This window comes from Neophocaena asiaeorientalis, unplaced genomic scaffold (genome assembly GCF_003031525.2).
Source record: "Neophocaena asiaeorientalis asiaeorientalis breed wild unplaced genomic scaffold, Neophocaena_asiaeorientalis_V1.1 scaffold657, whole genome shotgun sequence".
NCBI classification, from domain to species: domain Eukaryota; kingdom Metazoa; phylum Chordata; class Mammalia; order Artiodactyla; family Phocoenidae; genus Neophocaena; species Neophocaena asiaeorientalis.
Window position 1 is genome coordinate 558,255 of NW_020172727.1, and position 24,364 is coordinate 582,618.

The following is a 24,364-nucleotide window of genomic DNA, read 5'->3' on the forward strand; positions in this document are numbered from 1 at the left end:
ATGAAGATACCACATGCCACGGAGCAACTAAGCCCATGCGCCACAACTACTGAGCCTGTGCTCTAGAGCCCATGAGCCACAACTACTGAGCCCATGCGCCACAGTACTGAAGGCTACGCACCTAGAGCCTGTGCTCTGCAACAAGAGAAGCTACTGCATTGAGAAGCCCGTGCACCACAACTAAGAGTAGCCTCCGCTCACTGCAACTAGAGAAAGCCCACACACAGCAACAAAGACTCAATGCAGCCAAAAATAAATTAATTAATTGAAAAACAAAACAAACAAACAAAAAACCTAAAAACAGAACTACCATATGATCCAGCAATCCCACTACTGGGCATATACCCTGAGAAAACCATAATTCAAAAAGAGTCATGTACCACAATGTTCACTGCAGCTCTATTTACAATAGCCAGGACATGGAAGCAACCTAAGTGTCCATCGACAGATGAATGAATAAAGAAGATGTGGCACATATACACAATGGAATATTACTCGGCCATAAAAAGAAATAAAATTGAGTTATTTGTAGTGAGGTGGATGGACCTAGAGTCTGTCATACAGAGTGAAGTAAGTCAGAAAGAGAAAAACAAATACCATATGCTAACACATATATATGGAATCTAAAAAAAAAATGGTTCTGAAGAACCTAGGGGCAGGACAGGAATAAAGATGCAGACACAGAGAATGGACTTGAGGACACGGGGAGGGGGAAGGGTAAGCTGGGACAAAGTGAGAGAGTAGCATGGACATATATACACTACCAAATGTAAAACTGATAGCTAGTGGCAAGCAGCTGCATCACACAGGGAGATCAGCTCAGTGTTTTGTGACCACCTAGAGGGGTGGGATAGGGAGGGTGGGAGGCAGATGCAAGAGGGAGGGGATATGGGGATATATGTATACATATAGCTGATTGTTATACAGCAGAAACTAACACAGCATTGTAAAGCAATTATTCTCCAATAAAGATGTTAAGAAAATAATTATTCAGATAACAAAAAAATAAAATAAAATAAATCAAAGCAATGTGCCAAGAACATAAAGGTTTTTGCGTATCACTTTTGATTTGACCCAGCTAGCTCAGACAAGCTAGAAGGTGGAGTTCAGGGCTTTCCACAAAGGTAACTCAGAGTAATTTCATAGAGATTTTCCTCCTGAGCCAGTGCATGGATGTGGTACAACCATGTTGGCCCATCAGTGATTTCTCTCAATCTGTCTTTCATTAACATTTATGAAACACATCAGTGAGTCAAAACTCCAGAGGTGGTGAGACCTTGAACAGCCTTCGGTAACAAAGCATGTAGCAAGAGAGAATGACAAAAGCCTCAGGAATTATCCACCTCAGGGCCCCCACTCTATAGGTCCTCATGGATTGGGCCTTTAAATTAAGGGTTACTTTAAAAATAAAATGAAAAAACCAACAAAACACAAAATTTATGCTTGCTTTTAAAGGAGAGGTCTTGCACCAGAATGAAGTGTATGTTACAACAACCCTTCAGGGCTTTCCTGGTGGCGCAGTGGTTGAAAGTCCGCCTGCTGCTGCAGGGGACACGGGTTCGTGCCCCGGTCCGGGAGGATCCCACCTGCCGAGTAGCGGCTGGGCCCGTGAGCCATGGCCGCTGAGCCTGCGCGTCCGGAGCCTGTGCTCCACAACGGGAGAGGCCACAACGGTGAGAGGCCCGCGTACCGCAAAAAAAAAAAAAAGAAAGAAAAAAATGAGGAAAGTAATGAAAAGTAAAGAAAGTTAACTGATAGGGGATCCTATTTCCCATCCTTCAGGAGAAGGGCGTAGACCCTTGAAGATCTGGTTCCAGCTACACCTCATGCTGTTTTGGGCTTCAGGATCCCTGCCCCTGTGGTCCCTTCTGCCTCTAATTCACCTGGATAACTCAGAATATAGTAAGTGACCAACAAATATTTGTTTGAACTAACATAAGAAAGAACTATACTATTATGCTACATTTTTAAAAAGCTGACTGAAGGAGTTTAGGAGCAGCTAGATTCTCAGATTTTTCTCACACATTCTGCACAGTTTCAGCCTTTCTCCCACTCCAGAAAAATGCTAGAAATATTTTCTTCTCCAGGGAGGACACAAGGCCCAGGTGAAGGCACAGGGGCCACACTAAAAACAGTAAATGTAGGACTCTGGACGCTGAGACACTTCCAGCCCTCTCCCTATCTGCTCCCAGACTATTTTACCCAGAGACTAGAAAACTGCTCCAGGGAATTGGACCAGCCAAGATGGAAGATCTAGATATCAACACCAAGAGATCTCCAAGAAGATGGTTCAGCCAGATCATTCTACCATGAAGCCCACGCATGGCAAGTCCCATCCACTTACTCATGAATTCCAATCAGCTTTTTAGCCCCCATTCTTAAATATAAGCAGGTGATGAACTACCACCAGATATCTGCAGAAGATTTTCTAACCTAAGACAGAGCAATAAAAATAGAAAACAGTTGGCCTCAAAGAAACAGATTAGATCTATACAAGGAGAAAAAATTTTAATGTTATTAATATCATCAGAATGATTATTCGGTTTAATCCAGAAATATTTAAACATTTACTATGTCCCAGGCACTGTTTAAGGCGCTGGGAAAATATCAGTGGGAAAAAAATACACAGGGAAAAAAGTCTTATCCGCATGAAGTTTATATTTCATTGATAAGACAGATAATGGGGTAGGAGTGAGGGATGAAATTTTTAATACAGTCAACAGGGAAAGCCTCAATAAGAGATAAAAAATGTTATTTGCAAAGATGAAATAATGGGATGTTACTGAAAACAGAATATTCAAAAAATTAAAAAGAGCGCTTGGAAATTAAAAACATGACAGCAGAAGAGGAAAAGCTTAATAGAAAGGTTCAAAGTCTAAGGAAATCTCAAAGAAAGTAGGGAAATATCCAAACAAAAGTTCCACAAAAAGAAATAGAGAAAACAGTAATAAAACAATTAACTAGTTCAAGAAAACTTCTCAGAAATGAAGAATATAAGTTTCTAAATTAAAAGAGCTCACGGAGGGACTTCCCAGGTGGTGCAGTGGTTAAGAATCTGCCTGCCAATGCAGGGGACATGGGTTCGAGCCCTGGTCCGGGAAGATCCCACATGCTGCGGAGCACCTAAGCCCATGCGCCACAACTACTGAGCCTGCGCTCTAGAGCCTGCGAGCCACAACGACTGAAGCCCACATGCCTAGAACCCTTGCTAGAGAAGCCACTGCAATGAGAAGCCCGCGCACCGCAACAAGGAGTAGCCCCCACTCGCCACAACTAGAGAAAGCCCGTGCGCAGCAACGAAGACCAAACGCAGCCAAAAATAAATTAATTAAAAAAAAGAGTCACTGTTTTTGAAAAAAATAAAATAAAATAAAAGAGCCCACTGAGTACCCAGGACGGTGGAAGAAAACAGACCCATGGCACAGCACATCAACGTGAAATTTCAAAAAACTGGAGTTAGAAGATTCTACTATTTTCCACCGGGGGTGGGAGAGGAGGGAAGGCTACATACAAAGGATCAGATGTCCAAATGGTTTTAGATTTCTTATTATACCACTGGAAGCTAGAATTCATTGGAGCAGTACCATCAAAATTCTGAAGAAATCTGATTTCCAACCTATGATTATATACCCGAACTAGCAGCCTGCGTGATGGTTCAATTAAAGATATTTTTAGACATTCAAGGTCTCAAATTGAGCACCATGTACCCTTTCCAGGAAAGCTACTCAAGGATGTGCTCTACCAAGACAAGAGTAAACCAAGAAAGAGTAAGACATGAGGTACAGGATGAAGGAGATCCAACATGGGAGAAATAGGAAGGGGATCCTTGGATGACAGTATAGGAGAAGCCATGATGAAAACTACATACCAGGCATAGAACACAATCATTTTAGATTTCCTCAAAAAGATGAAACTAATACCTGATGTTTCAGAATTTCATAAGAGTAACCTGAGAAAACTGAGGGAGTCTACAGTTGATTCAGGGGCAAGTACACTAAAAAGAAACATGATTATTCACTCCAAAGCAAACAAAAATCTGTGCAGTAGGAAAAGTGAAAAATTTTCTATATGACTACATAGCCATAGTAATAATATAAACACTTAATATTAATCTAACCAAAATGATAATACTATATTGGTGGGGTGGAAGAGGGGAAAGGTGACAGGGGAGGGAAGACAGTAAATGATGACTAAAACTGTAAAGTCAACGAGAGGTTATACAAGTATCTTATTTTGAAATATGAAGGAAATATCAAAATAAGCAACATTAAAAACTCTGTAGCAGGGCCTTCCCTGGTGGCGCAGTGGTTGAGAGTCCACCTGTCGATGCAGGGGACATGGGTTCATGCCCTGGTCTGGGAAAGATCCCACGTGCCGCGGAGCGGCTGGGCCCGTGAGCCATGGCCGCTGAGCCTGCGCGTCCGGAGCCTGTGCTCCGCAACGGGAGAGGCCACAACAGAGGGAGGCCCGCGTACCGCAAAAAAAATAACAACTCTGTAGCAGAGTGCATTCTCCCAAGTCTTGAGGTAAATCAATGGCCTCAGAGGAACTTCCCACACTTCAGTTTGTCCCGTCAGTTCACCACGGAGCCCTGGCCTTCAATGCCATGGTATCAGGATATCAGCTGTGATTACTCACTTCTGCAGCTTCTTCCCCCTCTTTCCAGAAGTCATGTCCACTGACCTTCAATCAAGAGAAGGGAAAACTAAGAGTTCCCACTCATTTCACTTCACTTCAGATTTGGAGCATCAGTAAGAAATCTCAAGACTAAAAGATCCCACATGCTGCAATGGAGATCCCACACAGGGCAACAAAGGTCCCCCATGCTGCAACTAAGACCTGGCGCAGCTAAATAAATAAATAAATATTTTAAAAGAAAGAAATCTTAAGATCTGCCTACTCACACACATGGCTCCTGGAAGGAGGCAGGCAGAGCCAAGAGTGCACCGCCAAGCCTCAGTTTTTCCCTTAGCTGCTACCCTTTCCCCCCAAAATGGCACTAGCTCATGCATCTTTCCTTGTTTGGTTGTTGCTGAGAAACTTCTTCCATGTGTTTATGATTCTGTGTTCATTTCCTTTAATGGCAGGAGATATTAATCCAGCTTCATTCTTCCAATTTTATGTCTAATTCATCTTTCGGTCTCCCATGGCGCCTAAGCACACTACCTTGTGTTTAGTAAGTACACAGTGGGTGAATAACTGGAATTTAATTTAGTGAAAAGTCTTTCTTATAATATTTTCAGCCCATTCATGACCTTAAATTAGATTCAAATATTTTATCCAGCATGCTCTAATCACTTTTTTAAAAAAAGTACACCTTCAAGCAAAGTGAAATTGAAAATGTACTTCAGCTGAATAATCTCGTGTACACATGCAAAAGATGACAATATACCTGTTAATAGTACCACCTGCTTTCCCAGAAAGGAAGAGGAGAGAAAAGAGGGGAGGTGAACACATTTTCTGCATACATTAAAAGCAACCGTACCCGTGAAGCAATTACAGGTTTATTCCTAAAGTCTTAACAGTTAATAAGATGGGACACCAGATATCAGTAAGGCTTTGTCAAATAAGTGTCTATCAACAAATAAACGGATAAAGATGTGGTATGTATATGTACAAAATGGAATAGTACTTAGCCATAAAAAAGAACAAAATGTTGCCATTTGCAGCACCATGGATGAACCTGGAGGGTACTATGCTCAGTTAAGTCAGAGAACAGCCAGCACTGCATGTTTTCACTTGTATGTGGAATCTAAAAAATGAAATAAGTGAATGAATATAACAAAATAGAAACAGAATCATAGATACAGAGAACAAATTAGCGGTTACCAGTGGGGAGAGGGCTGAAGGGAAGGGCATGATAGGGGAAGGGGATTAAGAGATATAGACTACTTAGGTATAAAATAAATAAGACACAAGGATGTAATGTACAGCACAGGGAATACAACCAATATTTTATAATAACTTTAAGTGGAGTATAATCTACAAAAATATCGAATCACTATGATGTACACCTGAAAGTAATACAACACTGTAAATAAACTATACTTGATTTAAAAATTTTTTGTAAGTGTAATCAGGGAAAAAGTAATAAATACCCATAACTTGAAAAATAGATTAAAAACTTCATAAAAGAAACTACCATTTAATCCTAAATTCAGAAAACACAGTAATAATTTCCAGTGTTTATTAAATTTATTGAAAGATATGCATCTTCTGACACTGATCTGCTGAATCTCAGCTTCTTAGTATCTTTATCCAAAACACTAAGCTCTAAAATTTTTTATCCTCTTACTACATTATGCTTAGAAATTTCCCAACAAAACATTATTCATTTATATTACTGCCTATTTACTAATTTCCTTCAGATTTTTACAAAGCCCCAAATCAATGACTAAATGAAAACATGTTCCAAATTACTGAGTGGAAATAAAGCAGCAGATGTAGCAACCGAAAGCTTCAAGGAACAGAAAGCCGATTCTTTGGGGGAATAAAACTTGGAATAACTTCAGCTGTGGAAAAGGGCTCCCATTCCCCCAAACTAGGAATATTTTATGAAAAAAATAAAAGCATTCAAATGCCAAAGGAAAAAAACACCCTTAAAGGATGGAAAATGTTGAAAGAAGCCTGCCTGTGGGACCTACACTTTTAAGTATCAACCAAGTAGAGAGTTGGCCATATGCAAAACTTCAAGGATTTCATCAGTAAGGATCATTCTTCTTCTTGGCAAGTTTATAAAAATGGCTATTTCTTTGTAAAAGAAATTGTTCTTTCTTTCTCTCTTTTTTTTTTTTTTAGAATATTTATTTATTTATTTTGTTGCACTGGGTCTTAGTTGCAGCTTGCCAGCTCCTTAGTTGCAGCACATGGTCTCCTTAGTTGTGGCATGCGAACTCTTAGTTGCAGCATGCATGTGGGATCTAGTTCCCTGACCAGGGATTGAACCCAGGCCCCCTGAATTGAGAGTGTGGAGTCTTACCCACTGCGCCACCAGGGAAGTCCCCTTTCTCTCCTTTCTAATCACAAAAGCATGTGTGAGCCTCTGCCTGCCCCCTGATCACCCAGTTACACATAGTGATGGGTTCACTACGTCATATACACCTATATATATATATATATATATGATGAAGTGTGTGCCAGGAGTACCTTTCCAACAATACCTGCCTTGATCCCCTGATAATGACCAACTTACCCTAAAAAGAATAAAAGATCATTAAATTCTCTGTTAAGCGGAATAATTTTTTCACCAGTTAAAAGAAATGTACTTACATATGCCTTGGAACTGTTCAAGAAGGAAAATACTAATGATTGCGTTTGGAAAAGTATTGAAATCAAATTCCATTCTTTCACTTTACAGATGAGAAAATTAAAGCCTGGGGCAGTAGAATGACATCATCAAGGTCACAAGGCTACTGTGATGCAGCAATCAGTATCACATTTTGAACCTATAGGACAAGTAGTGGTAAACAGCAGAAGAGGGCACTGAGATGGGAGATAAGCAGCTGCAAAGGGGTTATTCTATACCCAGAGAATAAGTATGTCAGAAGGCTATAAATCAAGAATACTGAAACTAAAGGATGCTTCTGCATATGCTACACACCACAAACTCATTTAAGTAAGATGCTAAACACTACCTAAAAATGTGCCACTGCAGCCAATATTTAGCCTTCTGATTCATATGAATGCCTCTTCGCAAGCCTACATGTAGCTCCCCTGCTTTAGAAAATATTCAGTGTAGTAATGGCATACGGACATACAGATCAATGAAACAGAATGGAGGGTTGCGAAATAAACCCTTATATTTACAATCAAGTGATTTTCGACCAAGATGCCAAGGCAATTCAATAGGGAAAGGGGAGTATTTTTTCAACATACAGCACTGGGACACGTGGATATCTACATATAAACAGAGGAACTTAGACCCTTACCTCACACTATACACAAAAATTAAATCAAAATGGATTAGAGATGTGAATGTAAGAGCTAAAATTATAACACCTTTAGAAGCAAACAGGAGAAGATCTTCAAGACCTTGTGTTGAGCAAAGATTTCTTAGCTGTGACACCAAAAGCATGATCCAATCAGGAAAAAATTCATAACTTGCATTTCATCAAAATTCAAAACTTTTCTGCTTCAAAAGACACGGTTAAGAAAATGAAAAGACAAGGCACAGACTGGGGAGAAATCTTTGCAAGTCACATGTCTGATAAAAGACTTGTGTCCAGAATATACAAAGAACTCCAGAGTATACAACTCAACAATAAGAAGACAAACACCCAATTTAAAAGTGAGCAAATGATTTGAGTAGATATTTCACCAAAGAAGATATAGGAATCACTAATAAGCACATGAAAAGATACTCAATATCATTAGCCATCAAGGAAATGCAAATAAAAACCACAGTGAAATACCATGTCATACTTACTAGGATGGCTATAACAAAAAAGATAATAATAAGTGTGGGTGAATATGTTAAGAAATAGTAAGCATTGCTGGTTGGAATGTAAAATGGTACATGAACTTTAAAAACTAGTTTGGCAGTTTCTTTAAAAGTTAAATTTAGGGACTTCCTTGGTGGTCCAATGGTTAAGACTCTGAGCTTCCAATGCAGGGGGCGTGGGTTCGATCCCTGGTCAGGGAACTAAGATCCCACATGCTACTCGGAGAGGCCAAAAAAAAAAAAAGTTAAATATAAATGTACCATACACCCAGCAATTCCACTCCTAGGTATCTTGCCAAAAGAAATGACAACGTATGTTCACACAAGATTTTCATGTATTTAAGTCCTGACATCATTACTCATAATAGGCAAAAAGGAAAATCAACTCAGATGTCCACTGAACTGAAGAATGGATAGACAAAATGGTGTAGCCATACAATGGAATACTATTCAGCAATAAAAAGAAATGAAATACTGATACATGCTACAACATGGATGAACCTCAAAAACATTATACAAAGTAAAGGAAGCCAGACACAAAAAATCCCATATTGTATGATTCTATTTATTATGAAATGTCCAGAAAAGGCAACTCTACAGAAACAGAAAGTAGATTAGTAGTTGTCTGGGGCTGGGCATTGAGATTAACTCTAAGGCATGAAGGGATGTTACTGGGGTGCTGAAAATGTTCTAAAACTGGAATATGGTGACAGTAGCAAAATTTCATAAATTTACTAGAGATCATTGAGTTGTTCACTTAAAATGGATGAACTTTATGGTCTGCAAATTATACCTCAATAGTTGTTTTCTTTAAATTGAAGTTGATTTACAATGTTGTGTTAGTTTCCAGTGTATAGCAAAGTGATTCACTTTTTTTTATAGATAAAGATATATATTGTTTTTCAGATTCTTTCCCATTATAGGTTATTACAAGATATTGAATATAGTTCCCTGTGCTATGCAGTAGGATCTTGTGGTTTATTCAATATATTTTTTTAAAGCTACGCATGGAGAAAAAGTATAATCATATGCGAATACAGGTGAAGCAAGATGGGTGAAACACAGTGATAATTATTGAAGCTACGGGTTCAGCATTCTATTCCTTTTCTCTCTCTCACAGACACACATAAGGTTTTTTTTGTTTTTTTTAAACATCTTTATTGGGGTATAATTGCTTTACAATGGTGTGTTAGTTTCTGCTTTATAACAAAGTGAATCAGCTATACATATACATATGTTCCCATATGTCTTCCCTCTTGCGTCTCCCTCCCTCCCAACACACATAAGGTTTTTGATAATAACTTAATTTTTTAATCATTAAAAGAACAGATATATTCCTAACATCTCCAAGTACTTATGAAGGCAAAACTTCCTTTCCTGTCTCCCTGAAGTACCTCAGGGAAATCTGTCCAACACTGTAAATCACGTAGAAGGAAACAGGAAAATGATATTAGTTTCTTGCATATAGAGGGCAACAAATTTATTCTTCAATATATTATTTAACTTTAGATATTAATTAGTGTTATTACCCACAGAAAAATCGTAAGGCATGCCTCCCAAATTAAATTAATATAGATTGCTTTCGCTGACACCAAATCTGCTGCAACAAAGATCTGAACAAAGATTTCCCATCTTCAAAGGATTCTGATGGAGAACAAAACAATTACATTCTCTGGATCTCAGTCTCCTAGCCTGTAATATGTGAGAGTTGGCCAAGATGACAAGAGAACTCCAGTTCTCTTTTAGCACTGACTTTCTATGATTCTAGAATTTATTTGCCAGTGTTTACCAATAACTCCTTGTTCCTGCACCATGGGATATGTGACATGGGTTAGCTAGCTCTCAAATGGAGACACAGAGTTAAATGACAAAAACAGATAAGATTTAACTTCAGTGAAAGACAAGTTTCATTTCTCATATTACATTTACATAAATGTATTTCTCCTAATCATTTTACTACTAAACTCCTTAAATCACCAGCCTTGTGTGTGTGCACACACGTGCGTGGGCACATGCATGCACACGCGAGCATGTGCACGTACGCACAGGTGTGTGTGTTGGAAGGAAGGAAGGTAGGCAGGAAGGAAGGCAGGCAGACAGGCAACCTGGAGAAAGAGTCTATTGGAATTGTCTCTTTTCCACGATGAATTTTTAAAATATGACATATAGTCAAACCAACTTTTAGTCTTAAACATTTCAAAATGAATTTGTGATAACTACTTCACACCAAAGTTTCTTAATCACTCCACAACCTTTTGCAATCTGAATTAATCCTACCATGCCAATGGACTCCTCTGACTTCCTACAAACTCCTTCGCCCCTAGTCTCCATTCTCCTTGGCCAGTCAGTGGACTTTTAGACTTACAGTCTCCACCTATTCCTGAAATACACTCCTCCCTGGGTATGCCAGGTCATGGTACTATGTCCCTTACTGAATTCATGTACTCTCATGGCTTCAGGTCCAGTTGTCAAGACAGAGGAATCTAGTGTTTACACAGAAGGTCCTGAAGGGTTTTGAGGAAGGAGGTGACACATCATAGTTGTGCTCAAAACAATTAATCCTGCTGCTCTATGAAGTAAAGAATGAAGCAAGCAAACCAGACTGGAGATTGCTTAAGTAGCCTCCCAGGCAAGTGGTAATAAAAACTGAACCAAGGCAGATACCGAAGAAAAACGAACAGAATTTGACTGCAAAAATCATATCCACCCTTCAGAGATTAGCTTACACAAGTCTGCACACCCCTCCCCAACACATCCACAGATCATACTAGTTAGAAACCACTGAGACTCAGCACCCTTCTCCCATGTAACTGTAATACTGATTGGCAGGATGTGGCCATATCCATATTCCTCTTGGAATTCTCCATAGTACCAAGGACACAGTTAAGTGCTAAGTACTGGTTAAATGAATAAGACACTTTTCCTGATCAACAGTACTGAAGTCTATTTCAGTTTTCATACAATTCTATAAACTCAAATGCATATAAGGAATTTAGTGATGTACGGACAATTAAATTGTATTGTGGTACTCTTCAGCTCACTAGAATTATATGGGTCATAAGGAAAATGTCCAACAATAGGAAAATGGTTAAATAAGCCATGGTCCAAGTTAATAAAGGTAAAAGAAATAAAATAGAGTATCGCCATTCTGCAACTTCCAATGAAAGCATGGATCTATAAGCAGTGGTTTGCTAGAAACAGCTCATACCAGCTTGTGAGAGCCAACTGTGCAGATCTGTCTAAACCCCACATTCAGCGACCCATCAGTAAGAGTGAAATTTGCCATGGCAGGAATGTTTACACCATAAAAACTGATAATGGCCAGTTGTTAACCATTTACTAACATGCCGCCAGATGCAGGCAATGGTGATCAATACCTGATAAAACCATTATTTGAAAGGCTGTTGGGGATCTTTGTCATAATGGATGAATCAGGCTAATACTACGTGAATCCACCGATCAATCAAACATGACAAAAACAGAGGCATTAGACACTGAGAACCTCCTAACGTGATACAGTACGAAGTACACAGTTATCAGTTGGACGTCTTCTTGCCGAAAGTAGAATCTGATTCTAAAGAAGTCTAGATCTATCTACTCATTTATAGGAAATACAGGAGATGGAAGAACAGAGAACAAGTCAAATACAGAACGTGGAAATGTCTACGGGGTGGATGATTTTCTTACGAATGAATGAATAGCAAGGGAGGGGTTTAAAAAGGACCCTATCAATAAAAAGAGACTTAACAGATGGCAAAACAAGTACAATATGCATGTTGCCCTTGTTTGGATCCTGACTGGAACAAGCCACTATAAAAAAAGACATACTTGAGACAATTCAGGGAATCTGAACGCTGGCTAGATATTAGATGATATTGAGGGATTATTGCTAAGTTTGTCACATATGATAAAGCCTTAGTCATTTTTTTAAAAGGCCTTATCTGTTAGAGACACATATGAAGTATTTATGTATAAAACTATACACTACCTGGGATTTGCATCAAAATAACCTGGGGATAGGGGTTCTCTACTTTTAGACACATTTGAAATTTTCCACAATACAGCTTTTAACGGAGTAGCCAGTGTGTAGAGCACATATAAAAAGAATGACATGGGCTTCCCTGGTGGTGCAATGGTTGAGAGTCAAGCCTGCCGAAGCAGGGGATGCAGGTTCGTGCCCCGATCCGGGAAGATCCCATATGCCGCGGAGCGGCTGGGCCCGTGAGCCATGGCCGCTGAGCCTGCGCGACCGGAGCCTGTGCTCCGCAACGGGAGAGGCCACACAGTGAGAGGCCCGCGTACCGCAAGAAAAAAAAGAATGACAAAATTACCAGTACTGATATGGATATATCTCCAAGAAATAATATAGTATGAAAAAGCATTGGGGGAAACATGCACAGCGTGACGCCAATTATTTTAAATACAAAAAACAAAAATGATGTCACAGGTACACATATACATTAATAAGTGCACTAGAAAATGTCAGAGAAATACATTCCCAGGGGAGGACACTGGGCTTGGTGGGGATGAGGTTAAGGGACGCATCTGTAATGTATGAATTTTATACACAAGAAAGTATTTTTCTATTACTCAAACGAGTTTTACAAACATTTTAAAAATAAAGGTTACACTAATATTTCCCACCCCATCCTCCAGAGATTCCAGTCCTGTTCCTCCCCACACTCCCTAGTTAAAGCACTCAGCCAGCAGGGAGGGCTGTAAAACTGGACGGTGGATCTAAAAGAGAAAGCACGCTGCCCAACGGCAGGACCAGCTGTACCCTCACCTCAGTAGGCCTCTGTAAACCTCCAACTTTTTGTCTTTTACAGATACAAAGCATGCACTGTGCTACTATAGAAACTCTCACATCACTTACTGGAAAAGAAGAAACCTCTATAAATAGAGAAAGGAACAGGAAAAGGCAAAAAGAAGCCAAAGACAGACAGTACACTGCAACCACAGCTTCGAAAGGCTGAGACTGGCCTGAGTCTGGATGAACACACTGAACACTGGCACAGACAAACCTGAAGCACCTGGACTGTATTTTTTTTTTTCCCCAGTACACAGGCCTCTCACTGCTGTGGCCCCTCCCGCTGCGGAGCACAGACTCCGGACGCGCAGGCTCAGCGGCCATGGCTCACGGACCTAGCCGCTCCGCGGCACATGGGATCCTCCCAGAGCGGGGCACAAACCCGTGTCCCCTGCATCGGCAGGCGGACTCTCAACCACTGCACCACCAGGGAAGCCCTGTATTTTTACCTCCAAAAATGTTCACCGAGCCCAACAGCCCAGTCACATCTACTTCTCTATGTTTAAATGAACTTCCAGACTTCAAATCTCATGACAAAGTGACACTATACCTTTCATAAAAGCCAACACCTTTTATCTATCAACCACTGAGAAGCCCAAGGGGAAAACTTCATGAATTCTGAGTGTGTTACTTCTCACGATAGACCCCTCCACAAACAAGACCAGGCCTGAAAGCAAGGATTCAGGTCTAGAAAACTGGAAGGCATTCCCTGGCCCTTCAAAGACAAATGACTGCAGTAGCAGCCAGTTGTCCAGGTCTGGAGATGAATCCCAGTCCTCGGCTGGCTGGTGAAGCAGGGTGAGGCCTGCAACCAACAGGAATAATAGCATTCTGCCTTCTACCCTCTCTTAAGAACTCAATCTGCAGCAGAGGCACCTGAACAGAGAGAGACGTGCCTAGTAAATATCTGGCCAAATAGACAAGTTGGGAGAGGCAAGTAGGGTAGAGAGAAGAGAAATACTTGCCCCTTCTTGAGGCAGCAGAGCACAGGCTCCAGCATTGGACTGCATGAGTTTGAGCGTTAGCTCCACCATCAACTAGCTCCATGACCTGGGCCAAATTAACTTCTGTACCTCAGTTTCTGCATCTCTAAAGTAAGTATAAAACAGCATCTACCTCATTAGGATTGTTGTAAGGATAAGAGTTAATGCATATAAAGTACTTTAAATGTGTCCTTTGTACAAAGTAAGCCTCGAATTCATATCAGCCGTTAACACTATGATACCTAGTACTTGGTGTTAATGGAGTAGAGAGCCCAGAAACAACTCTTGCAAATAGGGAAACTTCGCTTAGGACAGAGTGGACATTGCATACTGATGGGTAAAGAATATACTATTCAATAAATGGGACTAGATCAATTGGTTTCACAAATGAGAGAAAAAGTAAAACTGGTTGCAAGCATTCAGTAATGATTCTTTCCATGTTTCCCAAACACTAAAAGGGATTTCCTCCCTGACTTGTGGAAAGATGCAGGATTAGATAAACAGTTTGAAGTCGAATAATGAGTATGTTCCCTACCTCATTATCTAAGTTAAGGATAAGCTGTGTCCAGACAACAAATAGACGGGTTCAACAAAGTTACAGGATATAAGGTCAATATACAAAAAACAATTATATTTCTATACACTAGAAATGAAGATTGCAAAAATGAAATTAAGAAAACAATTTCTTTTAGAATAAAATCAAAAGAAATAAAATATAGTCATTCCTCAGTATCCCTGGGGGATTGGGTCCAGGACCCGCTGTGGATACAAAAATCCAAGCATGCTCAAGTCCCTTATATAAAATGATGTAATTCTTGCATATAACCTATGCACATCCTCCCATATACTTTAAATCAGCTCTAGATTACGTATACTACCTAATACAAACGGTTGCTGGTGCACAACAAAGTCAAACTTTGTTGTTTGGAACTTTCTGGAATTTTTTTCCCTAATATTTTCAACCCACAATTGGTTGAATCGGTGGATGCAGAAACTGAGGATACAGAGGGCTGACTGTAAGAATTTGAAGAAGTACAAATTTGTATGCCGAAAATTACAAAACATTGTTGAAATACTTAAACAAATGAAAATACATTCTTCCATTAAGACTGGAAGACTTAATATTGTTAAAATCAAAAACAGGGCTTCCCTGGTGGCACAGTGGTTGAGAGTCCACCTGCCGATGCAGGGGACACGGGTTCGTGCCCCGGTCCGGGAAGATCCCACATGCCGCGGAGCGGCTAGGCCTGTGAGCCATGGCCGCTGAGCCTGCACGTCCGGAGCCTGTGCTCCGCAACGGGAGAGGCCACAACAGTGAGAGTCCCGCGTACCGCAAAAAAAAAAAAATCAAAAACACCATGCGTACACCATAAATATACATGATTTTTATTTGTCAATTAACCTCAATTAAGTTGGGGAAAAAATATTAAGATAGCAATACTAATCAAACTAATCTACAGATTCAATACACTCCCTAACAAAATCCCAGCTGGCTTTTTTTTTTTTTTAATAAACAGAAATTAACGAGCTGATCCTAAATTTCATATGAAAATGCAAGGTACCCAGAATAACCAAAACAATCTTGAAAAAGAAGAATAAAGTGGGTAGTTATGCACTTTCCAATTTCAAAACTTATTACAATTCTGTAATAATCAAGACAGTATGGTACTGGCATAAGGATAGACATATAGATCAATGGAATAGAAATGAGAGTCCAGAAATAAACCTTTACGTTGATGGTCAATTGACTTTCAACATGGGTACCAGGAAAATTCAACAGGAATCAATCATTTTCTCAACAAATGGTACTGGGACAATTGAGTAGCCACATGCAAAAAAAATGGATCTGGACCCCAGCCACATGCAAAAAAAATGGATCTGGACCCCTATCTCATGCCATATACAAAAATCAACTCAAATGGATCACACACCTAAATGTGAGAGCTAAAAATATAAAACTGTTAAAAGAAAAGGGGAGTAAATTTTTGTGACCCTGAGTTAGGCAATGGTATCTTCTTTTTTTGTTTAATTTATTTATTTTATTTATTATTTATTTTTGGTTGCATTGGGCCTTTGTTGCTGTGCGTGGGCTTTCTCTAATTGCGGCGGGTGGGGGCTACTCTTCGCTGCGGTGCACGGGCTTCTCATTGCCGTAGCTTCTCTTGTTGTGGAGCACAGGCTCTAGGTGTGCAGGTTTCAGTAGCTGTGGCGCACAGGTTCAGTAGTTGTGGCTTGCGGGCTCTAGAGCACAGGCTCAGTAGTCGTGGCACATGGGCCCAGCTGCTCCGCGGCATGTGGGATCCTCCCAGGTCAGGGCTCAAACCCGTGTCCCCTGCATTGGCAGGCGGGTTCTTAACCACTGCACCACCAGGGAAGCCTTAGGCAATGGTTTCTTAGATATGACACCAAAAGCACAAATGACCAAAGAAAAAACAGATAAAGTGGATGTCATCAAAATGAAGAACTTTTGCACTTCAAAGGACACCATCAAAAAGCGTGAAAGAACCAACCCACAAAATGAGAGAAAATATTTGTAAATCATATATCTGAAAAGGGACTTGTATCCAGAATATATAATGAACCCTTACAACTCAACAAAAAAAGACAAATAACCCAATTTAAAAATAGGCAAAGATTCTGAATAGACATTTCTCCAAAGACGACATAAATGTAGCCAACAAGCACAGGAAAAGATGCTCAATATCATTAGTCATTAGAAAATGCAAATGAAAACCATGATAAGACATCACTTCAGACCTACTAGGATGGCTAAAATAAAAAGGACAGATGGTAACAAAGGTTTCAAGGATATGAAGAAATTGCAATCCTCATACATAGTTACTGAGATGGTAAACTGGTACAGCTGCTTTGGAAAACAGTTCAGTAGTTCCTCAAAATGTTCAACAAAGAGTTAACATATAACCCAGAAATTCCACTCCCGTATATGCCCAAGAAAAAGGAAAACATATACTTGTTTACACAAAAACTTGTACATGAATGTTCACAGCCGTACTATTCATAATAGTCAAAAGGTAGAAACAACCGAAATGTCCATCAACTGATAAATGGATGAATAAAATGTGCCATATCCATAAAATGTAATATTATTTATTCATCCATAAAAGGAATGAAGTGCTGGTTCATTCTACAACATGGATAAACCTTGCGAACATGATGCTAAGTGAAAGAAGCCCATCACAAAACACTATATATATATATATATATATATTTGTCTAGAACAGACAAATTTATAGACACAGAAAGTAGGTTAGTGATTGCCCATGGCTCTGGGGAGAGGAGCGCGGTGTGGAGAATGATTGCTAACAGGTATGGGGTGTCTTTTGCGGTGGTGAGAATGTTCTGAAATTGGACAATACTGGTGGCTGTACAACACTGTGAATACACTAAAAGCCACTAAACTGTACACTTCAAAAGGGTGAATTTTATAGAACGTGGATTATATATACCTCAGTAAAGCTTTCATTTAAAAAAAGAACTGTCTAGACTGACAAACTGAACCCTTGGCTGGCTATGTACTGTGGACCCCAAAGTCTGGGCATGGGGCAGGAATCCCATAATTCCACTAGATTTCAAAATCCTACTAGATTTTAAAAGGGAACAAGTAGCTCTCACAGCAATGATACAATAAGGAAATCTATAAGGTCACAGCCATCTGTGTGGCCAAATTCATCCTTTAGAAAACTTGAAAGGCAAGTTTGGTCTTGAGACCATCTCTTACTCCCAAGGGGTTTACCTTTTCTAAAGTTACAGAAAGAGGGCTTCCCTGGTGGCGCAGTAGTTAAGAATCTGCCTGCAAATACAGGGGACACAGGTTTGAGCCCTAGTTGGGGAAGATCCCACATGCCTCGGAGCAACTAAGCCCATGCACCACAACTACTGAGCCTGCACTCTAGAGCCCGCGAGCCACAACTACTGAGCCCATGCACCACCACTACTGAAACCCACGTGCCTAGAGCCTGTGCTCCACAACAAGAGAAGCCACCACAATGAGAAGCCCGCGCACCACAAGGAAGAGTAGCCCCCGCTCGCCGCAAATAGAGAAAGCCTGTGTGCAGCAACGAAGACCCAGAGAAGCCCAATAAATAAATTAATTAATTAAAGTTGCAGAAAGAAATATTCATCTGTAGAAAACCCAGGACAGATTGTTCTCAGCTCATCACTCAATAAACACATCCCCCCCACCACCAAATTAAGACAGAGCCCTTATCACAACCCTTTGCCCATCCATACATCTCACAATGGAGGCTATGCGAAGTCCTCCAAAACTATTCCTCAGTGCTGGAGGGCCACTGAGGAGGAATCCGAAGAACATATCAGAGCCTTAAACAATGCTCTGGAATGCTCTGTCATTTCAGCTCCATTCTAGGAGGTGGCAGCAGATCGGTTGTAAAAATACCCTGGATACAGATTGGTAGGCAGGTTTGAGACAGATAGAGTCATCCGGGAAGGCCATCTGTGGTACTCTCAGGTGCCATCTGGTCACTGCAGCTATAGAGTGAAAAGTATATTTTTTGTATTCAGTAATATCTATACGTGAGGCAAAACTGAAGAGATACAAATGGATATTCGATGAAAAGTAAGTTTCTCTCTTACACCTGGGCCCCGGTCATCCTATTCTCTTCCCCAGAGGCAACCACTGTTACCACTTTTTCAAGTATCCTTCCGAAAAACTGTCTATACAATGAAAAACATACGTATCATGCACCAATGCCTTTCTCACTCGTCTCAGACAGCTCTCCACTTAGTACACGTACCTTATTCTTTTTAACAGCTTCATAAGATTCCATGAGATGGATGTACCATAATTTCTTAACCATGGAGGGAACTTTTATTATCAGTGTGTCTAAAGCAAAGAGAGGACATTATCTACCCATCGACAGATACTACCCATGGATGTGTTTCGTTTGGCCATCGTAATGGTTTTAACATGTGGCTCTCAGTGTCCTCGGCCATACGGGATGTGGTGGAAAGAGCTGTCCACCAAAATGCACTCTCCTTTCTTAACGTAAGTGGGGTGGCACTGGGAAGTGGCGGCCCTACCAGGGACTTCCTTTCCCACTGCGCTGAAGCTAGCTCTATCCAAGGGACCAAGTTGCCCCTGTTAGATTTGTGCGGACATGATGAAGATTCTTGGTCTGAATCTCTAAAGGGATGGCTACGTCTCCCCCCGCTCCCCGTAATCTCTGCCCTTTCTGCCAGGCGGAGGCTCAGTGGCTGGACAGGGCTGTGTGTAGCACTGAGGCAGCTGACCGTCACTATGGAAACCTCGGGCTGCAAACCCATGGCTTTGGAGGAGGCAGGGCAGTGTCAAGAGTGGGAGGAGGGGAGTTCCCACCCCACACAGTGAAACAGAAAAAACCCTTTTATGAGGGGAGGGGGGAAGCCTTATGAAAACAACTGTTCCAGTGAGGAAAAAGAGGTTAGGATCTAAAAAGTATCGTCTTCACTGGCTGATTTTTCTCACAGGAATTTCAGGAATAAAACATGTTATGTGGCTGTAAGTATAGAGCTATAAAATCTAAACCTCACTGAGCAAGTCCCAGGCTTGACTGCCTCTAGATTTTGTATGCTTGCATCATCACTGCCTTAGACCTTCTTGCACATTTTTTTCTCTCCAACAGAGCAGCTACAATGGGACTGTGAAAGGATGGCTCCACGGCCTGAATCAGCTATGACAAAGGTGAGCTCCCTTTTCCGCACAGCGATCCTATTATGTCAACTTCTCCCTATGAAAACACACGCTTTAGGTGTAATGCTAGCACCTACCTATCTCGAGCCCTGGGATAGTCTAGACTCCTACAAATCACATGTTCACACCCTCTTTGCAGATATCAAGGTTAAAGCCAACTATCCCACGCTGCCAGAGTTGGCCTGGTTCATTTTTATAGATTTACAATCTAAAACAATCCTTCATTATTCTTCCCCATATTATGTTACCTATCATAAATTTGAAGGCATTAGTGCCACCCACTTCTGAGCTATTCCTTCCTTCCCAAGAGTCCTTTGAATGCTATCTGAATCCTACACCGAGTCTGTGGGCTCGCCCCCACTTGGTCTCCTCAGGCTCTTATCCTATTTGCTTCTCCCTCTGTATAAACATCATCACCACTATGTAACAACCATCTCACCTTTTCCTTCATTTCCCTCTTTCACTCTTGCGTCTTTGCATCTTCTCTCCATCCTACTTCTTCTCCACACTATCGCTCCACCTTAGGCTACTCTGACTCAGCAACTTAGCCTCATTCACTCTGTTTTTCACAGTCCTGTGATTCTCATTTTTAAAAACATTAGCTTCACTTTATCTTTCCTTTTCAACTCAAGTTCATATCTTATTTCATCGCACATTATCTTTCCCTGTTTTCTTTACCCTTTCCTCGTTCTTCTATTGTTATAAACAGGATGGCCTAGGTAGAGTCTGTCTTAAGTGATAAAGTTGGCTAAAAGATGGGGTACTGGGGGCTGGAAGAACACGGACCGCATGAAGGAGCAGGTTAGCTTAGCCTCCCCAAGGCCACCTTCACATTCCCAAGGGCTTGAGATAAGACAGGTCCAGGCCCTCACAGGAAAAATGAAGAGGAGACAAGCGGTTTCTGTGGTTGGGCAAAGAGCAGGAGCGCCGGAAGCTAAGTGTGCCTCCACTCGGGCAATTCACCAAAGAAGAAATATTAACGTCTAGTAACAACACAGGAAAAGATGTTCAGGCTCACTAGGAATCAAGGAAATGCAAACAACTGTCTATCAGATAGGTAACGATTAAAAAGATGAACATTACCCAGTGCTGATGAGGGTGTGAGGAAACACTCTCAGGCGACGTAACCAGTGGGATAAGTTCATAAGGTACAAGTTTTTGACAGCACAGTTTGGCAACCTGTATCTACACTTCAAAGGTATATGGCCTCTGACTCAGCATCTCCGACTTCAGCCCAAGAAAATAAGTAGACAAGGAAACAAAGACATAGATACGAAGTCATTAATAACCTCTACCTTGTTTATGACATGAGAGCAGAGAGAGGTTGGTGGCGGAGCCTGGGAAAGAGAGGTCCATGCCTCCGTGGGGGCGGGCGGAGAGGACAGAAACAGAGAGGGAAGGGGAGGAGAGGGGAGCAGCATGTGAGCACGAGAGGACACTATGAGGAAGAGACAGGAGAACGAGATGGGGGGAGACGGGGACACAGAAAGCCCCACAGGGCGCAACCAACCACGTCACCCAGGCACGAAGAAATGACACAGCTCCATATTATGAAAGAGGGTTAATCAGGAAGCTCAGGATATAGGACAGCAAGCACAGTGTGACCCAGCTTAGCTAGAGTGACACATAAAGACAAGTGTGGCAGAGGGGTGACTATGTGGGCACCATGGTTCTCGCTGACGGTGCTATGGTGACTGGTTTAGACTCTACCTCGTGCTTTCCTAGCTTGTCAGAGTTTTAATAAGTAATTTCTAGCAATATGCACTACGCTAAAATTCTACACAGTTTAGACAGAGCCTTGTACTTTCCTGTGAGAATTAACCCACAGGCAAACAAATTAAGTAGATGAAATGGTACCACCTGCTTTTCATAATGCAGACATGCTGTTTCTCATGTGATCACTTTAAACTGCTTGTTAAAATTTCATTTGTGTAAACCTGTACTGGAAAGACAGTGGAATTAAGCTATGAATACAGATGTCACCCACCTAGCTATTCTTTGGCATTTATCAAATGAAAATACTTTTCCCTTGAAGTCCTATCAACATCGGAGACGTAAAGAGAAGCCGTCTGAATTCAGGCTCTCCTGAAAGCAGCCCCTACCGCTGGGACTTGGGAGCGGGCATTTGATTTCGGTGTGAGGCGAGCACGACAGGGCAGGAGGGCAGCGGACCCAGACAAGGTATGTTAATGAGGGGCTACTGCCACAGGTGGCCACGGCTCGGTACCTCTGCGAGCCGTCCTGGGGACTGCGAGGAACGAGGCACAGAACTGTCCCACCGGGGGTCAGGAAGTCAGGGGCTTTCCTCAGAACCCCCTCTCCCCGTCGGTCTGCCGTGGGAGTGAGTGCCTAGGAGCCAAACATGGCACTACTTGAATGACATCTATTACCTCATCAACACCCTGTAATTCTCTGGAGGGTTGGTCCTGTTTTCGAAATTAGGAATCTGAGAGGCAGAAAAGATTAAGCCACTTGCTGAAAATCAGACAGTTAATAAGCAGCTGAGCTGAACTCCATATTCAGTCTTCTCTCTCCCACTCTCGGGTGCCACGTGGTAAAGGCCACGGCCCGTCCATTCTCCAGCATAGCTGGCGCTCCTCGTGGGGAGAGAGACACAGCCTGAGGGGGAGGGGCATGTTTCCAGCCTCTCTCCTTGCGAGGAAAACGTATGGAGACGGCTGCCCAGATTGTTTTAATCTTCTTGTGTCCACAGAAAAATCTTCTAGGTCAACATCCACCAGCCACGTGAATTTTTTATAGCATCATCATCCGTGGCTACTCCCACCCCAAATACCAGTTACTATGAAACTATGCCAGAATTTGGATCAAAGTATGGGGGAAAATTCAAGACAAATTTTTATCTGATGAACTCATGGCAGAGAATCAAATTTCATAGAGAGTTCCAGATTCTGGTATATTAAAAAACAATCTATAACTTTACGATGAGGAGAGTACTTTATTAGAACAAATAAAACATGCTGAGCTCTGCCGGGACACAGGGGTCATGCTCATGTGTGAGCCAAGGAGATTCTTTCCTTGCTTTAGTAAAACAGATATTCATCTGCAAATCACTAGCATCTGAGGTTGGCTTGATTTAAAATGCACAGAGATACAGAAAAAGTTCCAGGAAATCATTGTATTTAGAGCTTGCCTGCATTAGTCAGTGGAAAGGCCCTTGCGCCTCCCAAAATAACACTTGGGACAGCAGCTGTACGCTAGCACCTTCACTCATGTGAAGGCATGGCTCGCATCTGCGGTTCCGCAGGCTCCCGGGAGAACAGCTCCTCTTCACAGGGAGCCAGGGGAGCAGACAGGCCGCCCCACACTCCCCACCTCCAGCCCAGCTGTACAGCAGCTGCCTTGAGCAAGTCCCATCCCCAGAAGCCCCAGAGCAGCCCAACTGAAGGAGCCCTTGACCCAGATGCCCACACTAAACACCTAACCATCAGTCAGATTTAGAAAGCAGAGCCCCCTTAAGCATTAAGCCTGGAGGACACAGGATCTGCACCAGAAGGATAAAATGCAGAAAATTCTGGCCAGGCATTGACCACCGAGACCTTTCACAGAAGAACGGCGTAAGCGTCTGAGGAAATCACAGATGGCAATCCTGGACACAAATCACCACGACGCAGAGAACAAGACCCTGGCCACACACTCAGTGCACTGTCTGGGGAGGAAGCATTTTCATCCTCTGGGTACAGAATTTCATAATTCCTGGTCCATAGCAAATGTGGGCAAGGCTCCAGACACACGTGATATCTATGTGCCAGCCACGTGAAGGCCATCCGGGCCAGGTCTGCTCGTTCTCTGGACCCACAGAGGCCTCTGTAGTGACACCCATCCAATGACTCCAACAGGAAAGGGAAGGGCTGGGGCGCAGAGGGGCACTTCACCTGGCACACTGGGCTGGAAGACTTTATTCAGATCCAAGGAGGAGGCTCTGGAATGGGTTTTCTGTGGCCGCGGTGGCGGGGTGGGAGGGTCCTCGCCCCTCTTCATGGCCTCTTCTATGGAGGTGCTAGAGTAGGATCTGCAGCAAAATAAGGGAAGGTCAGAAGGCAGACAGCAAAGCTTTCCTCTCTGAAACTGGGCTGAAACAGAAAATACCCACAAAAGGCAAAGCGACTGCCAAGGCTTGCTGAGTTCCCGGAGGAGCCAGGCACGGTGCTGCTCCCTGGATACCACACCAGCTGCAATAAGCGCCCGACCCCCAAACCTGAGTCACAACCTTTTTTAACCTCTTTGCTCTTATTATACCTTAGACCTGAACTTACCCCAGAGGGAACGCTTTCTGTAAATTCAAATCCATTTCGATTGGAATTGTTAATAACACGTAAACCCTTCCACTTAGGTACTTCCATACTTTAATAGAAGGGCTTCATGGTATTAACTGACCGCAGAACCCTTCTCCTGTTTACATG

At 41.9% G+C, this 24,364-nt stretch overlaps 1 protein-coding gene across 2 annotated transcripts in view; it reads right to left on the reverse strand.

The window, feature by feature from the left end:
* The window catches only part of REPS2 (RALBP1 associated Eps domain containing 2), a 221,126-nt gene that overhangs the window by 64,502 nt on the left and 132,260 nt on the right, over window positions 1-24,364 (reverse strand). For both annotated transcript variants that reach the window (XM_024740315.1, XM_024740314.1), the window contains exon 13: window positions 23,837-23,973. In XM_024740315.1, coding sequence (XP_024596083.1) covers window positions 23,837-23,973 — 137 coding nt within the window. The remainder of the gene's footprint in view (window positions 1-23,836; window positions 23,974-24,364) is intronic.